Genomic DNA, 22,744 nt, shown 5'->3' on the forward strand with positions numbered 1-22,744 from the left:
TGGTAATCCAGGGTTCTATTTATGCTGTAATAAACTTGAGATACTTATTAAGACTTCCAAGTGGAGACAGCGAACTTATTGCATATAGAATTCCAGGGGTCAGGCCAGGAGATACAGATGTGGAGGTGATCAGCATACAGATGGCATTTAAATTCATGGAACCCTGTGAATTTAGCTGGGCACTGGTGGGGGGCAGGGGTGGATGGAAAGTAGAAGTCTTTGGAGGAAACCATAATTCAAAACGATGCACGCACCCCAGTGTTCACAGCAGCACTATTTGCAATAGCCAGGACATGGAAGCAAGCTAAGTGTCCATCGACAGATGAACAGATAAGGAAGGTGTGGTGTATATATACAATGGAATATTACTCAGCCAATAAAAAGAATGAGATAATGACATTTGCAGCAACATGGATGGACCTAGAGGTGATCGTACTAAATGAGGTAAGCCAGACAAAGACAAATAACACATGATATCGCTTATATACGGGATTTTTTTTTAAAAAAATGATGCAAATGAACTTATATACAAGACAGAAATAGACACATAGACATAGAAAAAAACGTATGGTTGCCAAAGGGGAAAAAGGGGGGAGGGATGAATTAGGAGTTTGGGATTAACAGATACACACAACTATGTATAAAATAGATAACCAACAGGACCTACTGATAGCACAAGGAACTATACTCAATACCTTGAGTAATAATCTATAAGGGAAAAGATTCTGAAAAAGAACATACACACACACACACACACACACACTTGCACATGCATTTATATATATATATATATATATATATATATTAATCATTTGGCTGTACACCTGAAACTAACACAACACTGTAAATCAACTAAACTTCAATAAAATTTTTTAAAAAGAAAGTAGAAGTCCTGAGACAGAGTCCTGAGAATGAACAGAGCAAGATAAAGAGAAAGCTGGTTTTTAAAAAATGGAAATATCTAATTGAACCAAATCCTACTGAGAGGTGAGTGAAATGAGAAAAGTGACCACTGGATTTTAGCTATCTGGAGGTCACTGGTGGTCTTGACTAAGCTAGCTTCTGTAGAGCAGTCTGCATGAGTCAGCCCACCACCACCACCCCCCGCCCCGAGGCATAGAACCAGCAGGTTCTGTACACAGGTCGATTCACTGCAAGGAACTGGCTTAGGTGATTGTATGGGTTGGTGAGGCAAGTTTGAAATACTCCATAAGGGCAGGCTATCAGGAGGGGTGGGCTGGAAGCTCTCTGGCAGGAGGTGAAACTCTAGTCCCCAGGCAGGAATTCTTCTGCCTCCAGGGAAAAAACTCAGTTCTGATCTTAAAACCTCTCGACTGACTGCATCAGAACCACAAACTATCAAGCATTGTCTCCTCCACTTAAGGTCAAATGATGTAGATGTTAAAATAAGCCCATCACAGCAACACCAGGATTGGTGTCTGGCTGAATCACTGGGACTAGAGCATCCCAAGTTAACACATGAAACTGACCACCACCTGTGTAAAGACTGATTAGAAACAGTTGCAGTTGGAAGGGAAGGCAGAAGTGGAAACAGTAACTAAAGACAACTTTTGTGGAGAAGCTATTCTCTGAGGAGGAGGGGAGAGGAGAAAGACAGGTAGATAAAGAGGACCATCGGGCTTCTGTAGTTGTTTTGTTTTACAGCTTATACAGGTAAGTGTTATGTTTATCGGAATGAACCAGTAAAAAGGGGGGATAAGATGATGTTGAAAGGGAATTTTTGATCCAGAAGACACGCTGAGGTTTTGGTATTATGTACAACATGAGAGAGAGGGATGTGTTCTTTTTTCCCAGAGGAAAAGCACAAAGCCCAAGGACTAGTGATTGAAGACTATAGAGTGCCAGCTGGAAGGTCATCCCAGTAAAGGGTGTTCTGTGTCCAACAGCTTCCCGAGGGGGTTAACTTTAGCAGATCTGAGAACCTTTGAATCTTGTAGAAAACTCTGCATATGACAGTAGGCACTTTGCTTAAGTGATGGTTCCTCACTGTCATCAGATTCTCAAAGGGGTCCATCATCAGAAAAAACTAAACATATTACTCAAAGATCTCTCTCTACCCTACAGTCTATTATTTAACTTGACACTATGAGTCTTTCTGTGCAAGCATGCAGAGCTATGGGCATTGAAAATAAGGACAGCTGACAGGACAGAGAAAACAAACGTAGGAGGCCGTGTTAAAGAGAAATAGGATTATCACACCAAAATAGATGGCTGAAGTAATAATATAAATACACTTTTTATTTCAGCATGAATGCTTCATGTTGTACCTAAAAATAAACCTCCTAGTGTAATAGGGAAGAACAAATCTGACTCCATATTAGATCTGTTTCTTTTAACCTCTGTATTCTATTGCTTTTGCTTCAACTTAAGAATGTTGTCTATAGCCTGAAATATTCAGGACAGCCCATTCTCAATGTTCTGACCTTTAAGGGACTAACACTTTTCCACTCTTTTAAAGATAAAAAGTTGCAGAACAGAGAATAATATTTGTCTTGTTGGAGGTTTATAAGAACATCACGATGTGACCTATGTGGACAGCTGCGAGAACAAAGGATTCTGACACCAAGAAATCTGCAACAACCAACCATGCCCCTCCCTCACCTTGCCTTTAAAAATGCTTTACTGAAACCCTTTGAGGAGTTTGGGGGGGGGGGGGGTGGGCACAAGCCACCTGACCTGTTCTCCTTGCTCGGCCCTGCAATAAACTTTTCTCTGCCCCAAACTCCAATGTTTCTGTTTGTTTGGCCACACTGTGCATTGGGCACAGGAACTTGCATTCGGTAACATTAGTAGTGACAACTGTTATCAAGAGAAGAGGTAGCATGGGAATCTGGCTTCCCCACAGATCCTGGGTTAGGAAGCACACACGCCCTTGCCTTGTAGATGGCTATGCTTTTGGATGGAAGGGCTGGAGTGCAAGGCAGTCTCTCCTTGGCCTAGTTGTTTGTTGGAGCATCTATTCTAAAACACATTCTTTCTGAAAGTTGTTCAAGATAAAGACAACCTTTTCATAGGTCATTCCCCTCTGTGCAGGACTTTATTTTTAGTAGAGACTCTATGTCCATAGTCTCCCTGAGGTGCTTGCTAACACTCAGGTTTCTGGGTCCCTCTCCCCAGAAATCACAACCCAGTATGTATGGGACAGGACTCAGGAAGTGCATTTTTAAGGAGCACTCAGTTGATCCTGTTGTGAGCCTTCAGTAGATCACACTATGGAAAACAGTACAAGTATATAACACATTAGGCACTCCTGTAACCATAAGCAGGGATCTCTTGGACTAATTTAGATTAAAGTGGTAGTAATCAAATTTGTTCATTCATGAGGGGTCATTGGGTTTTAGCATTATAAGCAGGAGACATCCCTGCTAAGACAGAAAAACAATTTATGATGATGCAATTTTCAAGTTCAATATAAAACCTGCAGAGGAGAGTTACAGGGATGGGAACTTTCCCTGCATAATTTTGTTCTAGAGTGACTGCCAGTTCTACCGGTGTTTACACGCGTCCTTATCTGCAGGATGGAGCTCTACTTTTAAACTCAGCCAGAACAACTCACAGAGGAATGAGGGCCTGCATAATTCTAAGAGAGAAGCATTTCATGTGTTACCCTGGGTTGAAATGTTTCTTCTCTTTCCCTTCTAGAACAAAGAAGGGGAGAGTTTTATAATACTTCACCCCACTTCTAGGAAAGAACTAAACCTAAATTATTTTAGTATTGCAAAGGCAAATGGTATCTCAAACTCCAAGAGTTCTTCATTTTGAATATTTTTAAAAATAAACCCATAGCATCTTCTCACCACCAAGTTACTCCATCCCTAAATAACCTAAGAACTAGTAGATTTTACTCTCTGCCCCACAGAAAACAAAGCAGTTGGGTTAGGGAGAAGCTGTGACTACAAAGGATGTGAGATGACACTGTTACTGAAGCTTAAGGCCAACCTTTAAGATAAGTACCATCTCTCAAAACAACGATCTACTGAACGTTATGTGTCATCATTCCAAGGCAAGTGAAACGGCTTTCTAACTCTTACTGACTGGGGATTCAAAGCCACTGACTCTGTCTCTGACCTTTAACTCGATGGATTTTGAATCACTCCTTCTGTATCAGGGTGTATAGCATCACTCTTAAACATTGTGGTTAATGAAATAAATCTTGTACAGATTTTAAAAAAAGTTTTTCCACAGACCTACTAGAGCACGGACTTGAGGATATGGGGAGGGGGAAGGGTAAGCTGTGACGAAGTGAGAGAGTGGCAGGGACATATATACACTACCAAACGTAAAATAGCTAGCTAGTAGGAAGCAGCCGCATAGCACAGGGAGATCAGCTCTGTGCTTTGTGACCACCTAGAGGGGTGGGATAGGGAGGGTGGGAGGGAGGGAGACGCAAGAGGGAAGAGATATGGCAACATACGTATATGTATATCTGATTCACTTTGTTGTAAAGCAGAAACTAGCACACCATTGTAAAACAGTTATATTCCAATAAAGATGTTAAAAAAAAAAGTTTTTCTACCTCTGGGTTGAATTTCACAGTTTCAAATATGCATAAGTCATTAAAGTGTAGAAATAACTTTAAAACGACTGAGATTGCATTCTCAATGTCAGTAACCTTGATACAGCTTGTGTCATGCCACTCGCCAACACACACATGTTGATAATCCACGTGGGTACTTACTGTAGGAGCATCCATAGACCTCAACCCGCATGCCGATCTTTCCACTTGGATTCCACTCCAGGGGCACAAAGCGAACGAACCGGGCTCTCACAGAGTGCAGTAACTTGTGGTGCATCACGCTGTCAGCGTTCACGTTTCCTGCAAAGGTCTGTGGGGAGAAAAGGAGGCTGGGTGAGGTCTGCGACACCATGGCAGCACCTTCACGTGAGCTCAAGGACCATATGTGGAAATCCACCTATGTCACTCCATAAACTTTTAGAGAAAATCTTCAGCTTTTCAGATCTTTCAAACAAAATCTGACTCCGGTGAAAATTCTGTATTATGTCCTATACAGTATTTTTTTAAATCAGAGATACTGTACATTATTCTTTAAGAAACTCCTTCCTCCACATTTTATAAATAAGTCAATCTTAGTAAGTCATAAGACATGACCTCTAAAAGCTATACTAAGTAAATAACACAATGAAGTTCTGATACTCCTAATGTTCATAATCACTGCAGTGTGGAAGATAACTGAAAAATCTCCTCTTAGAAGGAGAGGCTTTCACAGAAGTAATTGTTACCATTAACTGAAGCCAGTCACTATGCTAAGCACTTTCCATTATCGTTATTACTCTTTTATAGATTTAAAAGAAATCTGAAGCCTAGAGATAGAGAAAGGAGGAGGAAAAAAATCTTCAAATCATCTAATTGGTTAGTAATTAGTCTATGATTCAATTCAAAAGTTGTCTGATTCCAAAGCCTATGGTTTTCCTACAGTCACACACTTTTCAACTATTCCGTTGTTAATTGCTCCATGAGGGAGAACAGGAGGCTCTGATTTTTATGTAATTTATATTCACATTTCCTTGTGAAGTTTAAGCAAAGGCATACACAGCATGGGAGATATTTGGCACACGAAAATTATGCCTCCTAGCCTTCATTTGGATGAATGATTTCTGGAGTAGAACTTTTTCTGCAGATGGAATCCAAAGTCTCATACCTAAGCTTTTTTCCCCCCATTGAGGTAAAATATGCATAAAATAAAATTTACCATTTTAACCATTTTAAAGTATATATAGTTCAGTGGTATAAAGTACATTCACATTATTATGCAACCATCAACACTATCCATCCCCAGAACTTTCTCATCAGCCCAACTGTACCTAATCTTTAAGGCAGGATGTAAGCTAGCACGTTGATTTGCCTGCTTCATTATGAATGAGCTATCATCTACCTTCTCTTCTGACTCAAATATTCACAGATAAAGCCTGTATGCTAATGTCATATCAATACCAAACTATAAAAAGAAGATCCATTGGTTTCTCAAATGGCCAAAGAGAACAGCAGGTAAAGGATGTATGTATAGAATGGAATCCATTTCAATGATCCAAACCTCAACCTTGATTGTCTCCTCATAACATCTGTGAATCTAGGGTGCTTTGAACAATTTGACATTTCTGCTGGACACAACACACCCACTGGTTAATAACTCTGATATTCTGCAATTAATAAAATCACTGTTATATATCACATGGTGGCTTATAAAGAAGGGAGAAGCTCACTTTCTACTTTGCAGCAAAACTCTGATGCAAGAGTATGCCGTGGAGAAGAATTCCTTGAGATTCAAGTCCAACATTATCTGTGAATTTGTCAAAGGTTTGGCCACTGTCTCAATCCAGAAAAGAATGGCTCTATTTAGCAGGTTTATCTTCCACACATTCTGTTCCAATTTTAGCAACGTGTGAAGATATAAAACCTCCTCAATCCCTTGCCCACCTAGGAAGGACTCTTCCCTGTAGAGTGTAGCTCTTTTCAAAATGTACTTCTTTGAAATAAGAGTTTGGGGCATGGCCAGAAATTCTGGTGGTTTTTCACTCTTTTAGACACACTGAAGGTATTTCATGTTTTTCTACAGCCTAACTTGGGAGACTTCCATCCAGTTCTCTGGATTCCCTGTTAACTGTGTTTGCTACAACCCACTCCCTGAGCATGTAAAGGCCCTGTGTTTGCAGCATCACTTACAGAAACTGAATTTTAAACAGGTCTTTATTCATACTGAGGGTAATGGGGGCACCTGTCTTGGGCTCTATGTGATTTGTAGACTGAATGTATCTTAAACTGATATTGAAATTCTGGTTGCATAATTCTAGATAAAAAGGTTTATTTGGGGAGCTGGAAGTCCTTTGTAGGACTTAACTCAGGTTCTGTGTACTCTGAAGAGAAAATCATGGATTCTCATCCAAAGGGACAGCAACCTGGTGTGACTTTGTAACACTGGACAAATGACTTATTCTTTCTGACTCTATCTTTCAATCTTGCAACCTCAACATCTCACAGTCTCAAAGTCCTACTATTCCACAGTCATGTTATTTGCAGTTTTGTAGTCTCATAAGCTCACATTCAAGCAAAGTGTGTGATGCATGGTCCCAGAGCCCTCCTGGAGCTAGCAGCCTAAAATCACCTCCGAAACACATAAAGCTAGAAGCAGATTGAATCTAAAGGAAGCTGAAATGAAACTCTCACCAGGTTCATCAGTTCATCTTCCTACAACATCAAAGACAATCACTGCTTAGCAATGCAAGAAGTTGTAGTACAGAATGAAAAGCAAAGACAGATCTTACTCTCCAGATGCTTGGATCCCAAGACCCTGCTAGATGCACTGAAGCTACCATCAACTCAAAGCCAGCTCAATTGCCACAGACAACAACTGAACAACAGTGTGAATGACAGATGACTTCTCATGGGGGACAATGGAGACCGACAAATGCTAAAAGTAGGAAACTCTCAACCTAGCACTCTACATCCAGCAAAAATGGCTTTCAAATTTGAAGGAAAAATAAGCACTGTTTCACTGAAACAAAGGCTGTGATAATTTATTACCTACAGACCTCCACAGTTAAGAATTGCTAAATAGGACTTCCCTGGTGGTGCAGTAGTTAAGAATCTGCCTGCCAATGCAGGGGACATGGGTTTGAGCCCTGGCCCAGGAAGATCCCACATCTTAGCCACAGTGCAGCTCAGCCTGTGTGCCACAACTACTGAGCCTGTGCTCTAGAGCCTGCGAGCCACAACTACTGAGCCCGAGCACTTAGAGCCTGTGCTCTGCAACAAAAGAAGACATTGCAGTGAGAAGCCTGTGCACCACAACAAATAGTAGTCCCAGCTCACCGCAACTAGAGAAAGCCCGCACACAGCAACAAAGACCCAACATAGCTAAAACTAAATAAAATAAAATAAATAAATGTTTAAAAAAAGAATTGCTAAATAAGTCTACAGTCTAAAGAAACTGGTTCCAGAAGGAACATTCATGTACAAGAAGGGATGAAGAGTAAGCAAAGTTGTAAATGGCTAAATATAAGACTATTTTTCTTTCTTTTCTTAAATACTTTAAATGTCAATACATAGTTTAAAGGGAAAATAATAGTATATTGTGATGTTGATAGCAAATGTAGAAGTAAATATATGTTAATAAAACCACAAAGGATGGAATGTAGGCTAAACAGAATTATACAATTATAATTATATATAATTATATATAACTGTAAGGCCCTTACAATTACATATAATTGCAAGGCCCTAAGGTTATATATAAAATGGTATAATGTCAATTTGAAGTAAATTTCAATGTCAAAGATGCATAAAAATAAACCAGAGGTATAGCCACAAAGCTAATAAAAGAGAGTATGGAACACTAAAATATAACAACAACAACAGCAGAAACACCGATCCTCATTTAAGATGAAATGAGACAGAAAATGAGAAAAGAATAAATACAGAGGCAAAAAATAAAAAAGAAATTTCAAGATAGTGAACTTAAAACTTTCCCAATTGATAAGTCATTAAAAGAAAACTGAGGGGAGCTTTCAAGATGGCAGAGAAATAAGACGTGGAGATCACCTTCCTCCCCACAAATACAAACTACATCTACATGTACAACAACTCCTACAGAGCACCTACTGAACGCTGGCAGAACACCTCAGACTTCCCAAAAGGCAAGAAACTCTCCACGTACCTGGGTAGGGCAAAAGAAAAAAGAAAAAACAGAGACAAAAGAATAGAGATGGTACCTGCATCTCTGGGAGGGAGCTGTGAAGGAGGAAAAGTTTCCACACACTAGGAAGCCCTTTCACTGGAGGAGACGGGGGGGTGGCAGGGGGGAAGCTTAGGAGCCACGGAAGAGAGTGCAGCAATAGCGGTGCAGAGGGCAAAGCAGAGAGATTCCCGCACAGAGGATCGGTGCCGACCAGCACTCACCAGCCCGAGAGGCTTGTCTGCTTACCCGCCGGGGCAGGCGGGGGCTGGGAGCTGAGGCTTGGGCTTCGGAGGTTGGATCCCATGGAGAGGACTGGGGTTGGCTGCGTGAACACAGCCTGAAGGGGGCTAGTGCACCACAGCTAGCTGGGAGTCTGGGAAAAAGTCTGGACCTGCCTACGAGGCAAGAGACCCTTGTTTCAGGGTGCATGAGGAGAGGAGATTCAGAGTACCACCTAAACAAGCTCCAGAGATGGGCGCAAGCCACAGCTATCAGCGCAGACACCAGAGATGGGCATGAAATGCTAAGGCTGCTGCTGCAGCCACCAAGAAGCCTATGTGCAAGCACAGGTCACTCTCCACACCTCCCCTCCCGGGAGCCTGTGTAGCCCACCACTGCCAGAGTCCCATGATCCAGGGACAACTTCCCCGGGAGAACACACGGCGTGCCTCAGGCTGGTGCAACATCATGCCGGACTCTGCTGCCCCAGGCTTGCCCCACATTTGGTACCCCTCCCTCCCCCCAGCCTGAGTGAGCCAGAGCCTCCTAATCGGCTACTACTTTAACCCGTCCTGTCTGAGCAAAGAACAGATGCCCTCAGGCGACCTACACGCAGAGGCCAGGACAAATTCAAAGCTGAACCCTAGGAGCTGTGCAAACAAAGAAGAGAAAGGGAAATCTCACCAGCAGCCTCAGGAGCAGCATATTAAATCTCCACAATCAACCTGATATACACTGCATCTATGGAAAACAAGAATAGACAATGAAACAACCCAAAATTGAGGTGGTGGACTTTGGGAGCAACTGTAGACTTAGGGATTGCTTTCTGCATCTAATTTGTTTCTGGCTTTATGTTTATCTTAGTTTAGTATTTAGAGCTTATTATCACTGGTAGATTTGTTTATTGATTTGATAGCTCTCTTCCTTTTTAAAATTTTTTTTATATATATATTTTTTTCCTTTTTCTCTTTTTGAGTGTATGTTTCTTTGTGTGATTTTGTCTGTATAGCTTTGCTTTTGCCGTTTGTCCTAAGGTTCTGACTGTCCATTTTTGTTTGTTTGTTTTTTTGTTTGTTTTTAGTATAGTTTTTAGCACTTTATCATTGGTGGATTTGTTTTTAGGTTTGGTTGCTCTCTTCTTTCCTTCCCCTTTTAAAATTATTTTAATTCTTTTGTTTTTAATATTTTTTTCTATTTTAATAACTTTATTTTATTTTATTTATTTATTTTTCTTTCTTTCTTTTTCTCCCTTTTCTTCTGAGCCATGTGGCTGACATGGTCTTGGTGCTCTGGCTGGGTGTCATGTCTGAGCCTCTGAGGTGTGAGAGCCAAGTTCAGGACATTGGATCCCCAAAGAACTCCCAGCAACACGTAATACCAAATGGCAAGGGCTTTCCCAGAGATCTCCATCTAAACGCTAATACCCAGCTCCACTCAATGACCAGCAAGCTACAGTGCTGGCCACCCCATGCCAAACAACTAGCAAGACAGGAACAAAACCCTACCCAATAGCAGAGAGGCTGCCTAAAATCATAATAAGTCCATAGATACCCCAAAACACCACCAGATGTGGTCCTGCCCACCAGAAAGACAAGATCCAGCCTCATCCACCAGAACACAGGCACCAATCCCCTCCACCAGGAAGTCTACCCAACACACTGAACCAACCTTACCCACTGGGAGCAGACACCAAAAACAACAGGAACTATGAATCCACAGCCTGTGAAACAGAGACCCCAAACACAGTAAGTTAAGCAAAATGAGAAGACAGAGAAATATGCAGCAGAAGAAGGAGCAAGGTAAAAACCCACCAGACCAAACAAATGAAGAGGAAATAGGCAGTCTACCTGAAAAAGAATTCAGTGTAATGATAGTAAAAATGATCCAAAATCTTGGAAATAGAATGGAGAAAATACAAGAAATATTTAACAAGGATCTAGAAGAACTAAAGCACAAACAAACAATGATGAACAACACAATAAATGAAATTTAAAATTCTCTAGAAGGAAACAACAGCAGAATAACTGAAGCAGCAAAAAGGATAAGTGACCTGGAAGATAAAATAGTGGAAATAACTACTGCAGAGCAGAATAAAGAAAAAAGAATGAAAAGAATTGAGGACAATATCAGAGACCTCTGGGACAACATAAAATGCACCAACATTGGAATTATAGTGGTCCAGAAGCAAAGAGAAAAGAAAAGGGAATGAGAAAATATTTGAAGAGATTATAGTTGAAAACTTCCCTAATATAGAAAAGGAAATAGTCAGTCAAGTCCAGGAAGTGCAGAGAGTCCCATACAGGATAAATCCAAGGAGAAACACGCCAAGACCATATTAATCAAACTATCAAAAATTAAATACAAAGAAAAAATATTAAAAGCAGCAAGGGAAAAGCAACAATTAACATACAAAGCACTCCCCATAAGGTTAACAGTTGATCTTTCAGCAGAAACTCTGCAAGTCAGAAGAGAGTGGCAGGACATATTTAAAGTGATTAAAGGGAAAAACCTACAAGCAAGATTACTGTACCCAGCAAGGATCTCACTGAGATTTGATGGAGAAATTAAAATCTTTACAGATAAGCAAGAGCTAAGAGAATTCAGCACCACCAAACCAGCTCTACAACAAAAGGCTAAAGGAAATTCTCTAGGCAGGAAACACAAGAGAAGGAAAAGACTTACAATAACAAACCCAAAACAATTAAGAAAATGGTAATAGGAACATACATATTGATAACTATCTTAAATATATATGGATTAAATGCTCCAACCAAAAGACACAGACTGGCTGAATGGATACAAAGAGAGTACCCATACATATGCAGTATACAAGAGACCCACTTCAGACCTAGGGACAAATACAGACTGAAAGTGAGGCGATGGAAAAAGATATTCCATGCAAATGGAAATCAAAAGAAAGCTGGAGTAGCAATTCTCATATCAGACAAAATAGACTTAAAAAAAAAGACTATTACAAGAGACAAAGAAGGACAGTACATAATGATCAAGGGATCAATCCAAGAAAAAGATATAACAATTATAAATATTTATGCACTCAACATAGGAGCACCTCAATACATAAGGCAAAGGCTAACAGCCATAAAAGGGGAAATCAACACAAACATAGTAGGGGACTTTAACACCCCACTTTCACCAATGGACAGATCATCCAAAATGAAAATAAATAAGGAAACACAAGCTTTAAATGATACATTAAACAAGATGGACTTAATTTATATTTATAGGATATTCCATCCTAAACCAGCAGATTACACTTTCTTCTCAAGTGTTCATGGAACATTCTCCAGGATAGATCATATCTTGGGTTACAAATCAAGCCTTGGTAAATTTAAGAAAATTGAAATTGTATCAAGTATCTTTTCTGACCACAATGCTATGAGACTAGATATCAATTACAGAAATAATTTGTAAAAAATACAAAGACATGAAGGCTAAACAATACACTACTAAATAACCAAGAGATCACTGAAGAAATCAAAGAAGAAATCAAAAAATACCTAGAAACAAATGACAATGAAAACACGATGACCCCAAAGCTATGGGATGCAGCAAAAGCTGTTCTAAGAGGGACATTTATGGCAATACAATCCTACCTCAAGAAACAAGAAACATCTCAAATAAACAACCTAAGTATACACCTAAAGCAATCAGAGAAAGAAGAAGAAAAATAACCCAAAGTTAGCAGAAGGAAAGAAATCATAAAGATCAGATCAGAAATAAATGAGAAAGAAATGAAGGAAATGATAGCAAAGATCAGTAAAACTAAAAGCTGGTTCTTTGAGAAGATACACAAAATTGATAAGCCATTAGCCAGACTCATGAAGAAAAAAAAAAAGGGAGATGGTTCTGAAGAACCTAAGGGCAGGACAGGAATAAAGACGCAGACACAGAGAGTGGAGCTGAGGACACACAGAGGGGGAAGGGTAAGCTGGTACAAAGTGAGAGAGTGGCATAGACATATATAAACTACCAAATGTAAAATAGATAGCTAGTGGGAAGCAGCCGCATAGCAAAGGGAGATCAGCTCCGTGCTTTGTGTCCACCTTGAGGGGTGGGATAGAGAGGGTGGGAGGGAGATGCAAGAGGGAGGAGATATGGGAGTGTATGTATATGTATAGCTGATTCACTTTGTTATACAGCAGAAACTAACACACTATTGTAAAGCAATTATATTCCAATAAAGATGTTTAAAAAAAAAAGAAAACTGAGTAAACCTGCAATTAAAAGGCATGAATTGTCAGGCTGGATTAAAAAGCAAGGCCTTTTTATGTACTTTTTGTATGATACTCTTTTTTAATAATAAAGACATTGAGAGGTTGAAAGTAAAATGGTGGAGAAAGACATGACATGCAAATAATAGGCACTATAAACCTGAATTTTCTCTATTAATATGAGACAAAGTAGGCTGTATTATAAGATAGGGGAGATTCTCAAAATTATAAAGGGTCATTTCATCATGAAGATAAAAACAGCTAAAGGCACAGGCACCTACCACAAAGATTCAAAAATAATCACAAGGATATAAAAGATTCAAACAACATTATCAGAGAAATTGGTTAATTAGTGTTCATAGAATACTTCACTGAACACTGCAGGTTATATATTGTTTTCACACGCACATGGAATATTCACTAAGAGACACTATATCCTACCCAATAACATAAGTTCCAAAGAAACCATAGTTTGATTTCTAACCACAATTAAATAATATTAGGAATTGATAATAATAAATTATCTAGAAAACTCTCAAATGTTTAGAGGTTAATAAACACATTTCCAAATAATCCTCAGGTCAACAAGAAACCACAATGGAAATTAGAAAACAATGGAAATTGAACAATGATAGAAACACTGTATCAAAATTTGTGGAAAGTAGCCAAGGCAGTTCTTAGAAGACAATTCATGGCTTTAAATCCATTTTTTATATAAGAGGAAAAATATAAAATTAAAACTCTACACTCCCACTCCAGAAAGATAGAAAGAGTAGATTGAACTCAAAAGAGTAGTAGACTAGAATCCTACTAACCAATAAAAGCAGCCAGCCATAAAGGGCACAGACTGTGATTCCATGTGTATGAAATCCCAGGGGAGGGCAGAGCTAAGCTCTGATGATAGAAATCAGAGCAGAAATGTGCTTGATGGGGAGAAGAGAAATTCATCACCTAATCTGATCATAACATCTCTGTGAGGTAGGAAATCTGTATTACTTTAAAGATGAGAAGACAAGTTTGGGAGAGTTTAAGTGGAATCATAAGTAATAAGAAAGGATCAGGGGGCTTCCCTGGTGGCGCAGTGGTTGGGAGTCCGCCTGCCGATGCAGGGGCCACGGGTTCGTGCCCCGGTCCGGGAGGGTCCCACGTGCCGCGGAGCGGCTGGGCCCGTGAGCCGTGGCCGCTGGGCCTGTGCGTCCGGAGCCTGTGCTCCGCAACGGGAGAGGCCACAACAGTGAGAGGCCCGCATACCACAAAAAAAAAAAAAAAAAAAAGAAAGGATCAAATAGGGACTGGATTATAAAGATTCCGATTAAAGCCCAGTGACCCTTTTATTCCATTCCCAATATCACCTCTTTATGTCAGGTTTCTGAAACCAGAAGATTGCTTGGCCCTCTGCATATTTTAGTTTACTTCACTTGGTTTATCATCAGGAAGGTTTTAGCCAACTTCCTAACTAAGGAAGGCAGCCCTGGCACACAAATACCCACACACGTACATTTAGCCTTTCTGAATACATCTTACAATGGTGCAGCCAATCGATATAGTTTCCCCACCTCACCAGGAAACCCCAGGGATCAGAGAGGTTAATTCTGAACAGTATCACATACATTACTTGTCAGAGGTCTGCTTTGTTCTCACCCCACCTCAAATGCTATTATACATAATTTGGGTTCAGGTATTACACTATTGTCACCAGATACATGTTATCATTACTATTTTAAAATATCATGCATATGGTTCTTAAATTTATTTATTTATTTATTTTTGGCTTTGTTGGGTCTTTGTTGCTGTGCACAGGCTTTCTCTAGTTGCAGTGAGCAGGGGCTATTCTTCCTTGCAGTGCGTGGGCTTCTCACTGTGGTGGCTTCTCTTGTGGAGTGCGGGCTCTAGGCACATGAGCTTTAGTAGTTGTGGCTCACAGGCTCTAGAGCACAGGCTCAGTAGTTGCGGCATGCAGACTCAGTAGGTGTGGCTCACAGGATCTAGAGCGCAGGCTCAGTAGTTGTGGTGCGGGCTTAGTTGCTCCGCGGCATGTGGGATCTTTCTGGACCAGGGCTTGAACCCGTGTCCCCTGCATCTGCAGGCGGATTCTTAACCACTGCACCATCAGGGGAGTCCGCATGTGGTTCTTGACAAAACTGCTCATTGATTTTGTCCCTACGCAGGAACACAATGCAGAAGTTGGTTTTTCTGGCTCCCTTTCTATCCCTAGAGTGAAAGGAGCTCGAGAATCAGAGATGTTAAGTCCCTATGTGCTTACAAAAGAAAACAAGCACGCAGAGTGGGCTCAGGGGGCGGGGGATGGGGGACCTTCCTCATCCTTCAGCAGGTAGAAGCGTCCACAGGTAAATGAAGGGAGGGTGTCAGAGTCAGCCTTCAGCTCCTTCTCCTATGATACCCGTTCCTTGACATTAAAAAACATTTTGGTTGATGAATGGAAGATCCTGGGTTAATGATGAAGGTGCAGATGCTCTTTTCCTGCTTTCTTAGCCAGATAATGGAGTGGGCATAAATGGTGAGGCTAAGGGGGACCATGCCTAGCACTTATTAATGGATAGTGGACAGTTCTGGGTTCCCTGCCACCCAAGCATCTCATTTGGATTCAAGGAATACACCATGTTGAGCCAACCTGCACTGACCTTCTGACCGGCAGACAGATTGCAAGCATCCAGGTGCCACAGGGAAGACGTTAACTTGCCTAACTGCAGTCCAGGCAAGAAGTAACAGGCGCAACCACCAAATTCTGCCTCAGTAAATTTGACGTGGAACATCAGGGATTCTCAAGGAGATTTCTATTTCAAGTCTGGAGCTCTGCCAAACACACCGCCCTGCCCCAGGGTCCACATTAACAGAAGCAGTGAAATGGGAGAGAAAGGGGATGGGTTTTGGGTGCTAATCCTAACAACTCTGAGATTCGCTCTGCTGTCCCAGCAAGGGTCTTAGACTGTAACTCCCTTTGGGATACAGATCACATGTTATTTTAAACTGGGATGTCTAGCCTAGCACATGGAACAAAGTATTTCTTTTTTTGAAATGTTTATTGAAATACAGTTGATTTACAGTGTTGTGGTAGTTTCAGGTGTACAGAAAAGTGATTCAGTTATACATATACATATATTATCCATTATTTTTTAGATTATTTTCCATTATAAGTTATTACAAGAGATTGAGTTCTCTGTGCTATATAGTAAGTCCTTGTTGATCATCTATTTTATATATAGCAGTGCATATATGTTAATCCCAAGCTCCTAATTTATCCCTCCACCCTCCCTTTCCACTCTGGTAACCATAAGTTTGTTTTCTATGTCTGTGGGTCTATTTCTGCTCTGTAAATAAGTTTATTTGTATCATTTTTTTAGATTCCACATATAAGTGATATCATATGATATTTGCCTTTCTCTGTCTGCACTATTTACAACAGCCAAGACACAGAAGCAACCTAAATGTCCATTGACTGCTGAATGGATAAAGGTGTGGTACATATATACAATGGAATATAACTCAGCCTTAAAAAACAATGAAATAATGCCATTTGCAGTAACATGGATGGACCTAGAGATTATCATACTAAGTGAAGTAACTCAAACACAGTATTTCTTAAAGGTACGTTGAAATGGCATTCAGTAACCCAAACCAAATCTGTGTAGTTGTTTCAAAATCAGTGAATTGCACACAGTCTCCTGTTGCTCACACTGTTACTAGTGAGTTGCTGAATGACTGAGTGAATAAACAAAGGGTGATAACGTTTATGAATCTTGGTTTCCTTACCAGGAAAACGGTGAAAATAAAATCTTCAGGGCTGTGAATCTTACATTAAAAACTATATGCAAATGACATTGCACATAGTAGATTCACACCAATACGAGTCATACTCTTACAGAGAGAGACAGGGACAGAAAGAGAAGAAGACAGATTTCAATAGGTAATTCTTGTGTACAGATATCTTTGTTTGAGAGTATATTTTGCAGCAATGACTTCTTATTAATACCCTCTAGCCCCACGCAAGGCATTTGCCAACCATACTTAAATTTTCTGAATGACATTCAAAGGGTTCTCCCCAAAAAAGAGTGAAAACTTAAACCAAGAAAGCTTCTAGCAGCCCAGAGTTAATCAGAAATACAGCTTTGGGTACTTAATAAGATATATTTAATAAGGCAGGTGGTAATTAACATGGAAACCACAGAGTTACAACTAAAATGGATAAACCCACTCAGGCCTCAGTGTTCCAAACTGCTCTTTAGGGCTTCGTGTTAAATGTGTTTCCGATAGGCACTTAGAGAAATGGAAATGAAAAGTAGGTGTTAGGCACTGGCCACTATTTGCCAACAGGGATTCTAAAATTATAGACTTGAAGGAGGTAAAAAGGATAATTAAACTATGGAATGTTTTTTCTAACTTGTTTGCAGTACACTGCCCATTATAAGGGCATATGTGCTACATCTACCTGTAATTTCATAGAAGCAGTTATTTAATGAAGCTAGGACCACCAGGCCAGCCCTTCAGTGCTGTTTTCGAGTTGTCCCACCTTTCTAGTTTGATCTTAATAGTTGGCAAAGAGGATGACTGATCCTTGCCACTTTTCACCCTGCTCCCTTCGCCTGGCTATGGCCTCTAAAGTAGAGGAATAACTCAAGGATTCAAGGCAACAGTAGAGAAAAACTTTCATCCCCATTTGGTATTGACCACAGTTTGAGCTACAGTCATGTACTCATGTCCTGTTCTCTTATCTTAGGAACTGTGTGCTCTTGCTATTTCCAGGTTGTGTAACTGAAGAGATATTTATTTATTCCTCTGTATTTGGCAGTAGAAATGTCCTCTAGTGGGTATGAGTGTTTCCTCATTCCCATCCCAGCCCTGACACAACCTTTATCATGCATGGGCTCTTGTGCAATCAATGCCCAAGCTGTCATTTTTCTCCTAGTCTCCGTGTCCTGACCCGAGCTGTCAGTTATCCTCCTGAAACTTGGTTGCTGTCTGGTCAGTTTAGAAAATGGAATTTTAAGTGAAGTCCTAATGTTAACCACTTTATTCTATTTTTTTTTTTTTTTTTTTTGGCTGTACACGCATTTTGTGGGATCTTAGTTCCCTCACCAGGGGTTGAACCCAGGCCCTCAGCAGTGAGAGTGCAGAGTCCTAACCACTGGACTGCCAGGGAATTCCCCCACTTTATTCTTAATTTACCCATATTGAAGTTATTTGCAATGTAAATCTCATTAAAGTCTCCAAACACACTGCTCAACCCCCATCCTAATGCCTCACAGGCACCCCTGCTTATTCCCAATGATGGGATGGGTAAGAAGTGCCAGAAGAAGTTACTGAGAAACTACCGAGATAGCAAAGAATGTCTTCAACGAAATGCCTTTCCCACTGGAGGGGCCAGTGCCTTCAGGGACCAGCATTGCAGCTCAGGCAGAAAAAGCTGGCTTCTCACAGGTGCCGAGCACGAAGGCTACAGCATCTGGATCTCTACCTCCACTCACCCCATCAAAAGTAACTAACTTCATATCCCGTTTCCTCACCATCCTCCTAGTTTGACGAACCAGTGTGGTCCTCTGTAATCTGTATTAAAACTAATCCACCAGTAACTCAAGCACAAATAGGGTTTATTTAATTTCAAGTGTTACAAGCACTGGGAAAGGGCATTGGTAAAGCTGTTTTTAAAACAGAAGCTGAAGGACTTTCTAATCACCATGGGCTTCTGCTTTAACAAGTAAGCATTATTGATTTGAAGGAAGTTTCTCAATTAAGTTGCTCAAAACTCTTCCTAGAACAATAGAAACATTAGGTACACGACTGGCTATCATCTTCTCTATGACAATGATTGTGTCTGGGTCACGTTTTACTAGAAAATAAAATATAATCAACGAATAATGTAGAAGTTATATCTATCAATGCACAGATAAATAGAAACGTGGCTTTGTTGTCTACTGGCTTGGATGATTCAGACTGCTAGTTATTCTTGAGGATGTTATGCAGATAAAGATAAATATTTGTTTAAAAATTAGTATACACTTATGACACCAAAGTCCTCCGTTGCCACTGCTGTATTTGTTCGGAGTTCTGATTTTTGTGTGACTTTTGTTGGGTTATGTGTAAAGGGTACTAAAGTGACTGTTGAGATGAGTGTCATATACCTCTGTTTCCATCTCTGCCCTGAGAACTATAACACCAACATGTATGGCAGCTTGACCATACGGTGCACGCCTGGAAAAGACTGAAATACCCACTTAGCAAAATCAGACTTTTCATACTCCACTAAAGCAAAAACAAACAATGCTTTTGCCCTTCTTCAATTTCCAAAAAAGAAACTGAAAGCTTTCTGGACTTCCTCCTCGGTGAAATGGGGAACTGAGCATTAGAGTGGACAGGAGGACTTGGCCTCCTATCATAGGACCTGCCATTAAGGACAAATATTGCAGCAAGGGCGGAAGCCAGAGCAAGAAAGAGATTAACCAGCATGTCTAGGGTAGCCATGGAGCAACTGGAAAATAGAAAAATCAAGACAGAAAGGCTGCCCAGCTGGCCAGCCTTTTATGTTCATCGCCATAGCTTTAATAGGTGATCTCCCCAACTCCTTTCCCCTGCCCAGCATCACCTGCCCTCCTATCTCACTTTATTTTCTTTCCTAAATGCATCACCACCTGAAAAACTAAATACATATATTTATTTACATTTCTGCCTCTCCATGGCACTCACTGCAAGAATTACATGGCTTCTCCTAGAACCACAGGCGAGGCCCATAGAGGTTTACTCAGTGAAGGAATGACCCACAGCCTTTGCTCCCCTAATTTGTTTCATTATAGAGCCTATTACTTTTTCATGGAGCCTCTTAATTGTGCTCCACAGAAATGCAAACACAATGTCATAATAAGGGAAGTTCTTGTTCACAGCTTTTGGTGGACAAACCAAGAGAGGAGTTTTCAGACATTTTCTCAATGAACAGCATTCCTAGTTAAAGGCGGAACGGAAACAATGACATATTAGAATTCCTTCTACTATCTCTTTACTGCTCTGGATTCTTGGACTAGGGCACTTCAGAGAGACAAAAAGAGAGTAAAGGTTCAATGTACATAGTTAAGAAATCCTATGCTACCCAGTCTATCAGGAACTATCGAAGGAAGAAGCATCAGAGGAGCTGGTGGACAGCTCACACTGTTCATATGTCTTCCTTGATGATAATCTGTGCCTACAAGGTCAAGTTGTTGAGCCCACAAGCTACCTGCAGACTGTGGGTCTGGTTCCTACTGTCCTATACAATATATTGGCCAAGACTGGTGCTCGCTCTAAAAGGACCAAGTGATAACTAAAACATTCTAGGATGATCTTACCATTATTTCCTCCCCAAAGCTTTTCAGGCTCCCTTTCAATACCACTTTCTACACCAGCACATAAGGCTCAATTTAACTGTCATGTAGGTGATTTTCTCCTAAGATAATTTAACTTGCCTGAATAGGGATCTCTGAAGAGCAGCAGACTGTCACTGGAAAAAGGAACATGAAAGCAGACATCATGGGTCTGTTTTTTTTTTTTTTTTTTTCATTCATTTTCCTGAGATTTGGATCTCAACCTAGTACTCTGCAGAGTGATTTCAACTTCGTGTCAGCCTCTGGCAAAACCACGTAAAAGGCTAAAGTTCATCAGGATCTCCTTCTCTTCTCCCTCACTCCTTTGTCCCATTTTTGCTCTTAGCTGCCTTTCAACTTTTTTTCTGTTAAATTGTCAGTAACTCAAGCAATGACCCTTCCTAGGGAAAAAGCAGAATTTCCATTCTTAAAAGGGACACTTGAAGCACAAAGGAATAAAAAAGGAAGGGAGGGAGAAAAGGAAGGAAGGAAGGAAGGAAGGGAGGAAGGGAGGGAGGGAGGGAGGGAGGGAGGAAGGAAGGAAGGAAGGAAGGAAGGAAGGAAGGAAGGAAGGAAAGGGAGGGAGGGAGAATTTTATACGCTAAAATAATTAATATCCTGATACTAGTTTAGCTAATAAACTGAGAAAAAATACCTGAATATTTGCTGCAAGCTCTGAGGTCTGCCCCTGAGTAGGTGAAAACCAAAGTCAATATCTGGTGATGGGTCCCCTCCCTCCATCTACATCCTACCTTCATCAGCTCTTTCCTGGGTACCACAACAGCCTCCAGACAATTCTTGTCCCTCTAGTGTTACTCCCACCTAATCCATCTGACGAGAGAGTTCATTAGCTTTAAGATAAAGGAGAGAGTTCCCCGTATGCCCTATAAAACCCCCTGTTTTCCAAACCATGTCCTGGGTTCTTCTCTCCTCCCCAGCCCTCCTTCCACCATATCAAACTGCTACAGGTTCCCACAAGCACACGAGCAAATGCTTCTTTTAAGCTGGTGATACTCTTTTGGTTTAGAGCTATTATCTCTTCTGCCACAGAAACACATCAGCAAAAAGGCCAGAATGGATGCATTTATGGTGGTTTCCATGTCGAGACAGCAGTCATCTTGAGGACCTGTGCCTTCATTCATTTTCTGTCCCTAGCACCCTACACAACTGTAGCACCCAGAAGGTGGAAAATACACGACGTTTCCATTCTTCACATTTCTTCTTAACCTTGATCCCCCTTGAGGAGCATTATCGACTCTTGGCTGCACGATGCAGCATGAAGCTGCAGAGCTTTGGTGGAAGAGACCCTTCAAATTCATCACCTACTCTTACTTCACGTATAGCCAAAGGCCATTCATACCATCTTTCGGAATCTTGGCTTCTTCATCCATTAAGTGTGGGTAATAACCCATAGGAAAGGAAGCATGCATTAAAGCTTCTTTTATCCAAAACCAGATCCCCTAAAACTATTAACTGATTCCCTTTTTCCAACAGTTTGCAGCGGTGACTTCCATGGCTCACATCAATCATCCTTTAAGTTGCTCTTGTGCATAAACAGCAAGGACGTCTGCATGCTCCGTGTCAAATGTGGAGGATTAAGGCTGCATAAATGTGTTCAGACCTCGCTGCAGGGGGGGACACTCAGGCCCTGTTCACACTTGGCTTCATTCCCACATCTAAAGGGTGATTGTCAGACTGACCCGCTTGATGGTTCTACTCGTGTTCTGATTGCAGTGTTCACAGTGTCCGAACCCAGTCGAACAGGGATTCCGAGTTCCTCAGCTTGATGTTCAATGCCCTCGAAGCTGATCTCATGCTGCTTTTATGAGTCTTCTTTCTCACAATCCCTGCATGCACTGTAAACTCCCCAAACGGGGCCATTCTCTGTCATTGGCCACAGCTGTTCCATGCAATCTCACTTCGGTCCTGCTGTGCTATGGAGGTGCGTGCGTGTGGATTTAGGAAGATGCACGCTGGACCATGCTGCCCAGGCTCAAACCCTTCTTCCACCACTTACTGGATGTGAGAGCTTGGGCAAGCACTTAACTTTTCTGTCCTAATATTTGCCCAACTTTAAAAAGGGGATAAAAGTGTATCCCTCAGGGGATGGTTGAGAGGAATGTGTGTGTGTGTGTGTGTGTGTGTGTGTGTAGATGCAGGGATTTCTGTATGTATGTGTTAACTTGAAGATGGCTCACACTTCATGCTGGAATTATTCTAAACAACATATACA

The 22,744-nt window shown here is 40.9% G+C and overlaps 1 protein-coding gene across 1 annotated transcript in view; it reads right to left on the bottom strand.

Annotated features, from left to right (window-relative positions):
* CNTNAP5 (contactin associated protein family member 5) overlaps positions 1-22,744 on the bottom strand; it is an 857,380-nt gene that overhangs the window by 470,426 nt on the left and 364,210 nt on the right. The window contains exon 4 of the mRNA XM_059053215.2: positions 4,700-4,847. Within this exon, the coding sequence (XP_058909198.2) occupies positions 4,700-4,847 (148 nt within the window). The remainder of the gene's footprint in view (positions 1-4,699; positions 4,848-22,744) is intronic.

This window comes from Kogia breviceps, chromosome 2 (assembly GCF_026419965.1).
Source record: "Kogia breviceps isolate mKogBre1 chromosome 2, mKogBre1 haplotype 1, whole genome shotgun sequence".
Taxonomy (NCBI): domain Eukaryota; kingdom Metazoa; phylum Chordata; class Mammalia; order Artiodactyla; family Physeteridae; genus Kogia; species Kogia breviceps.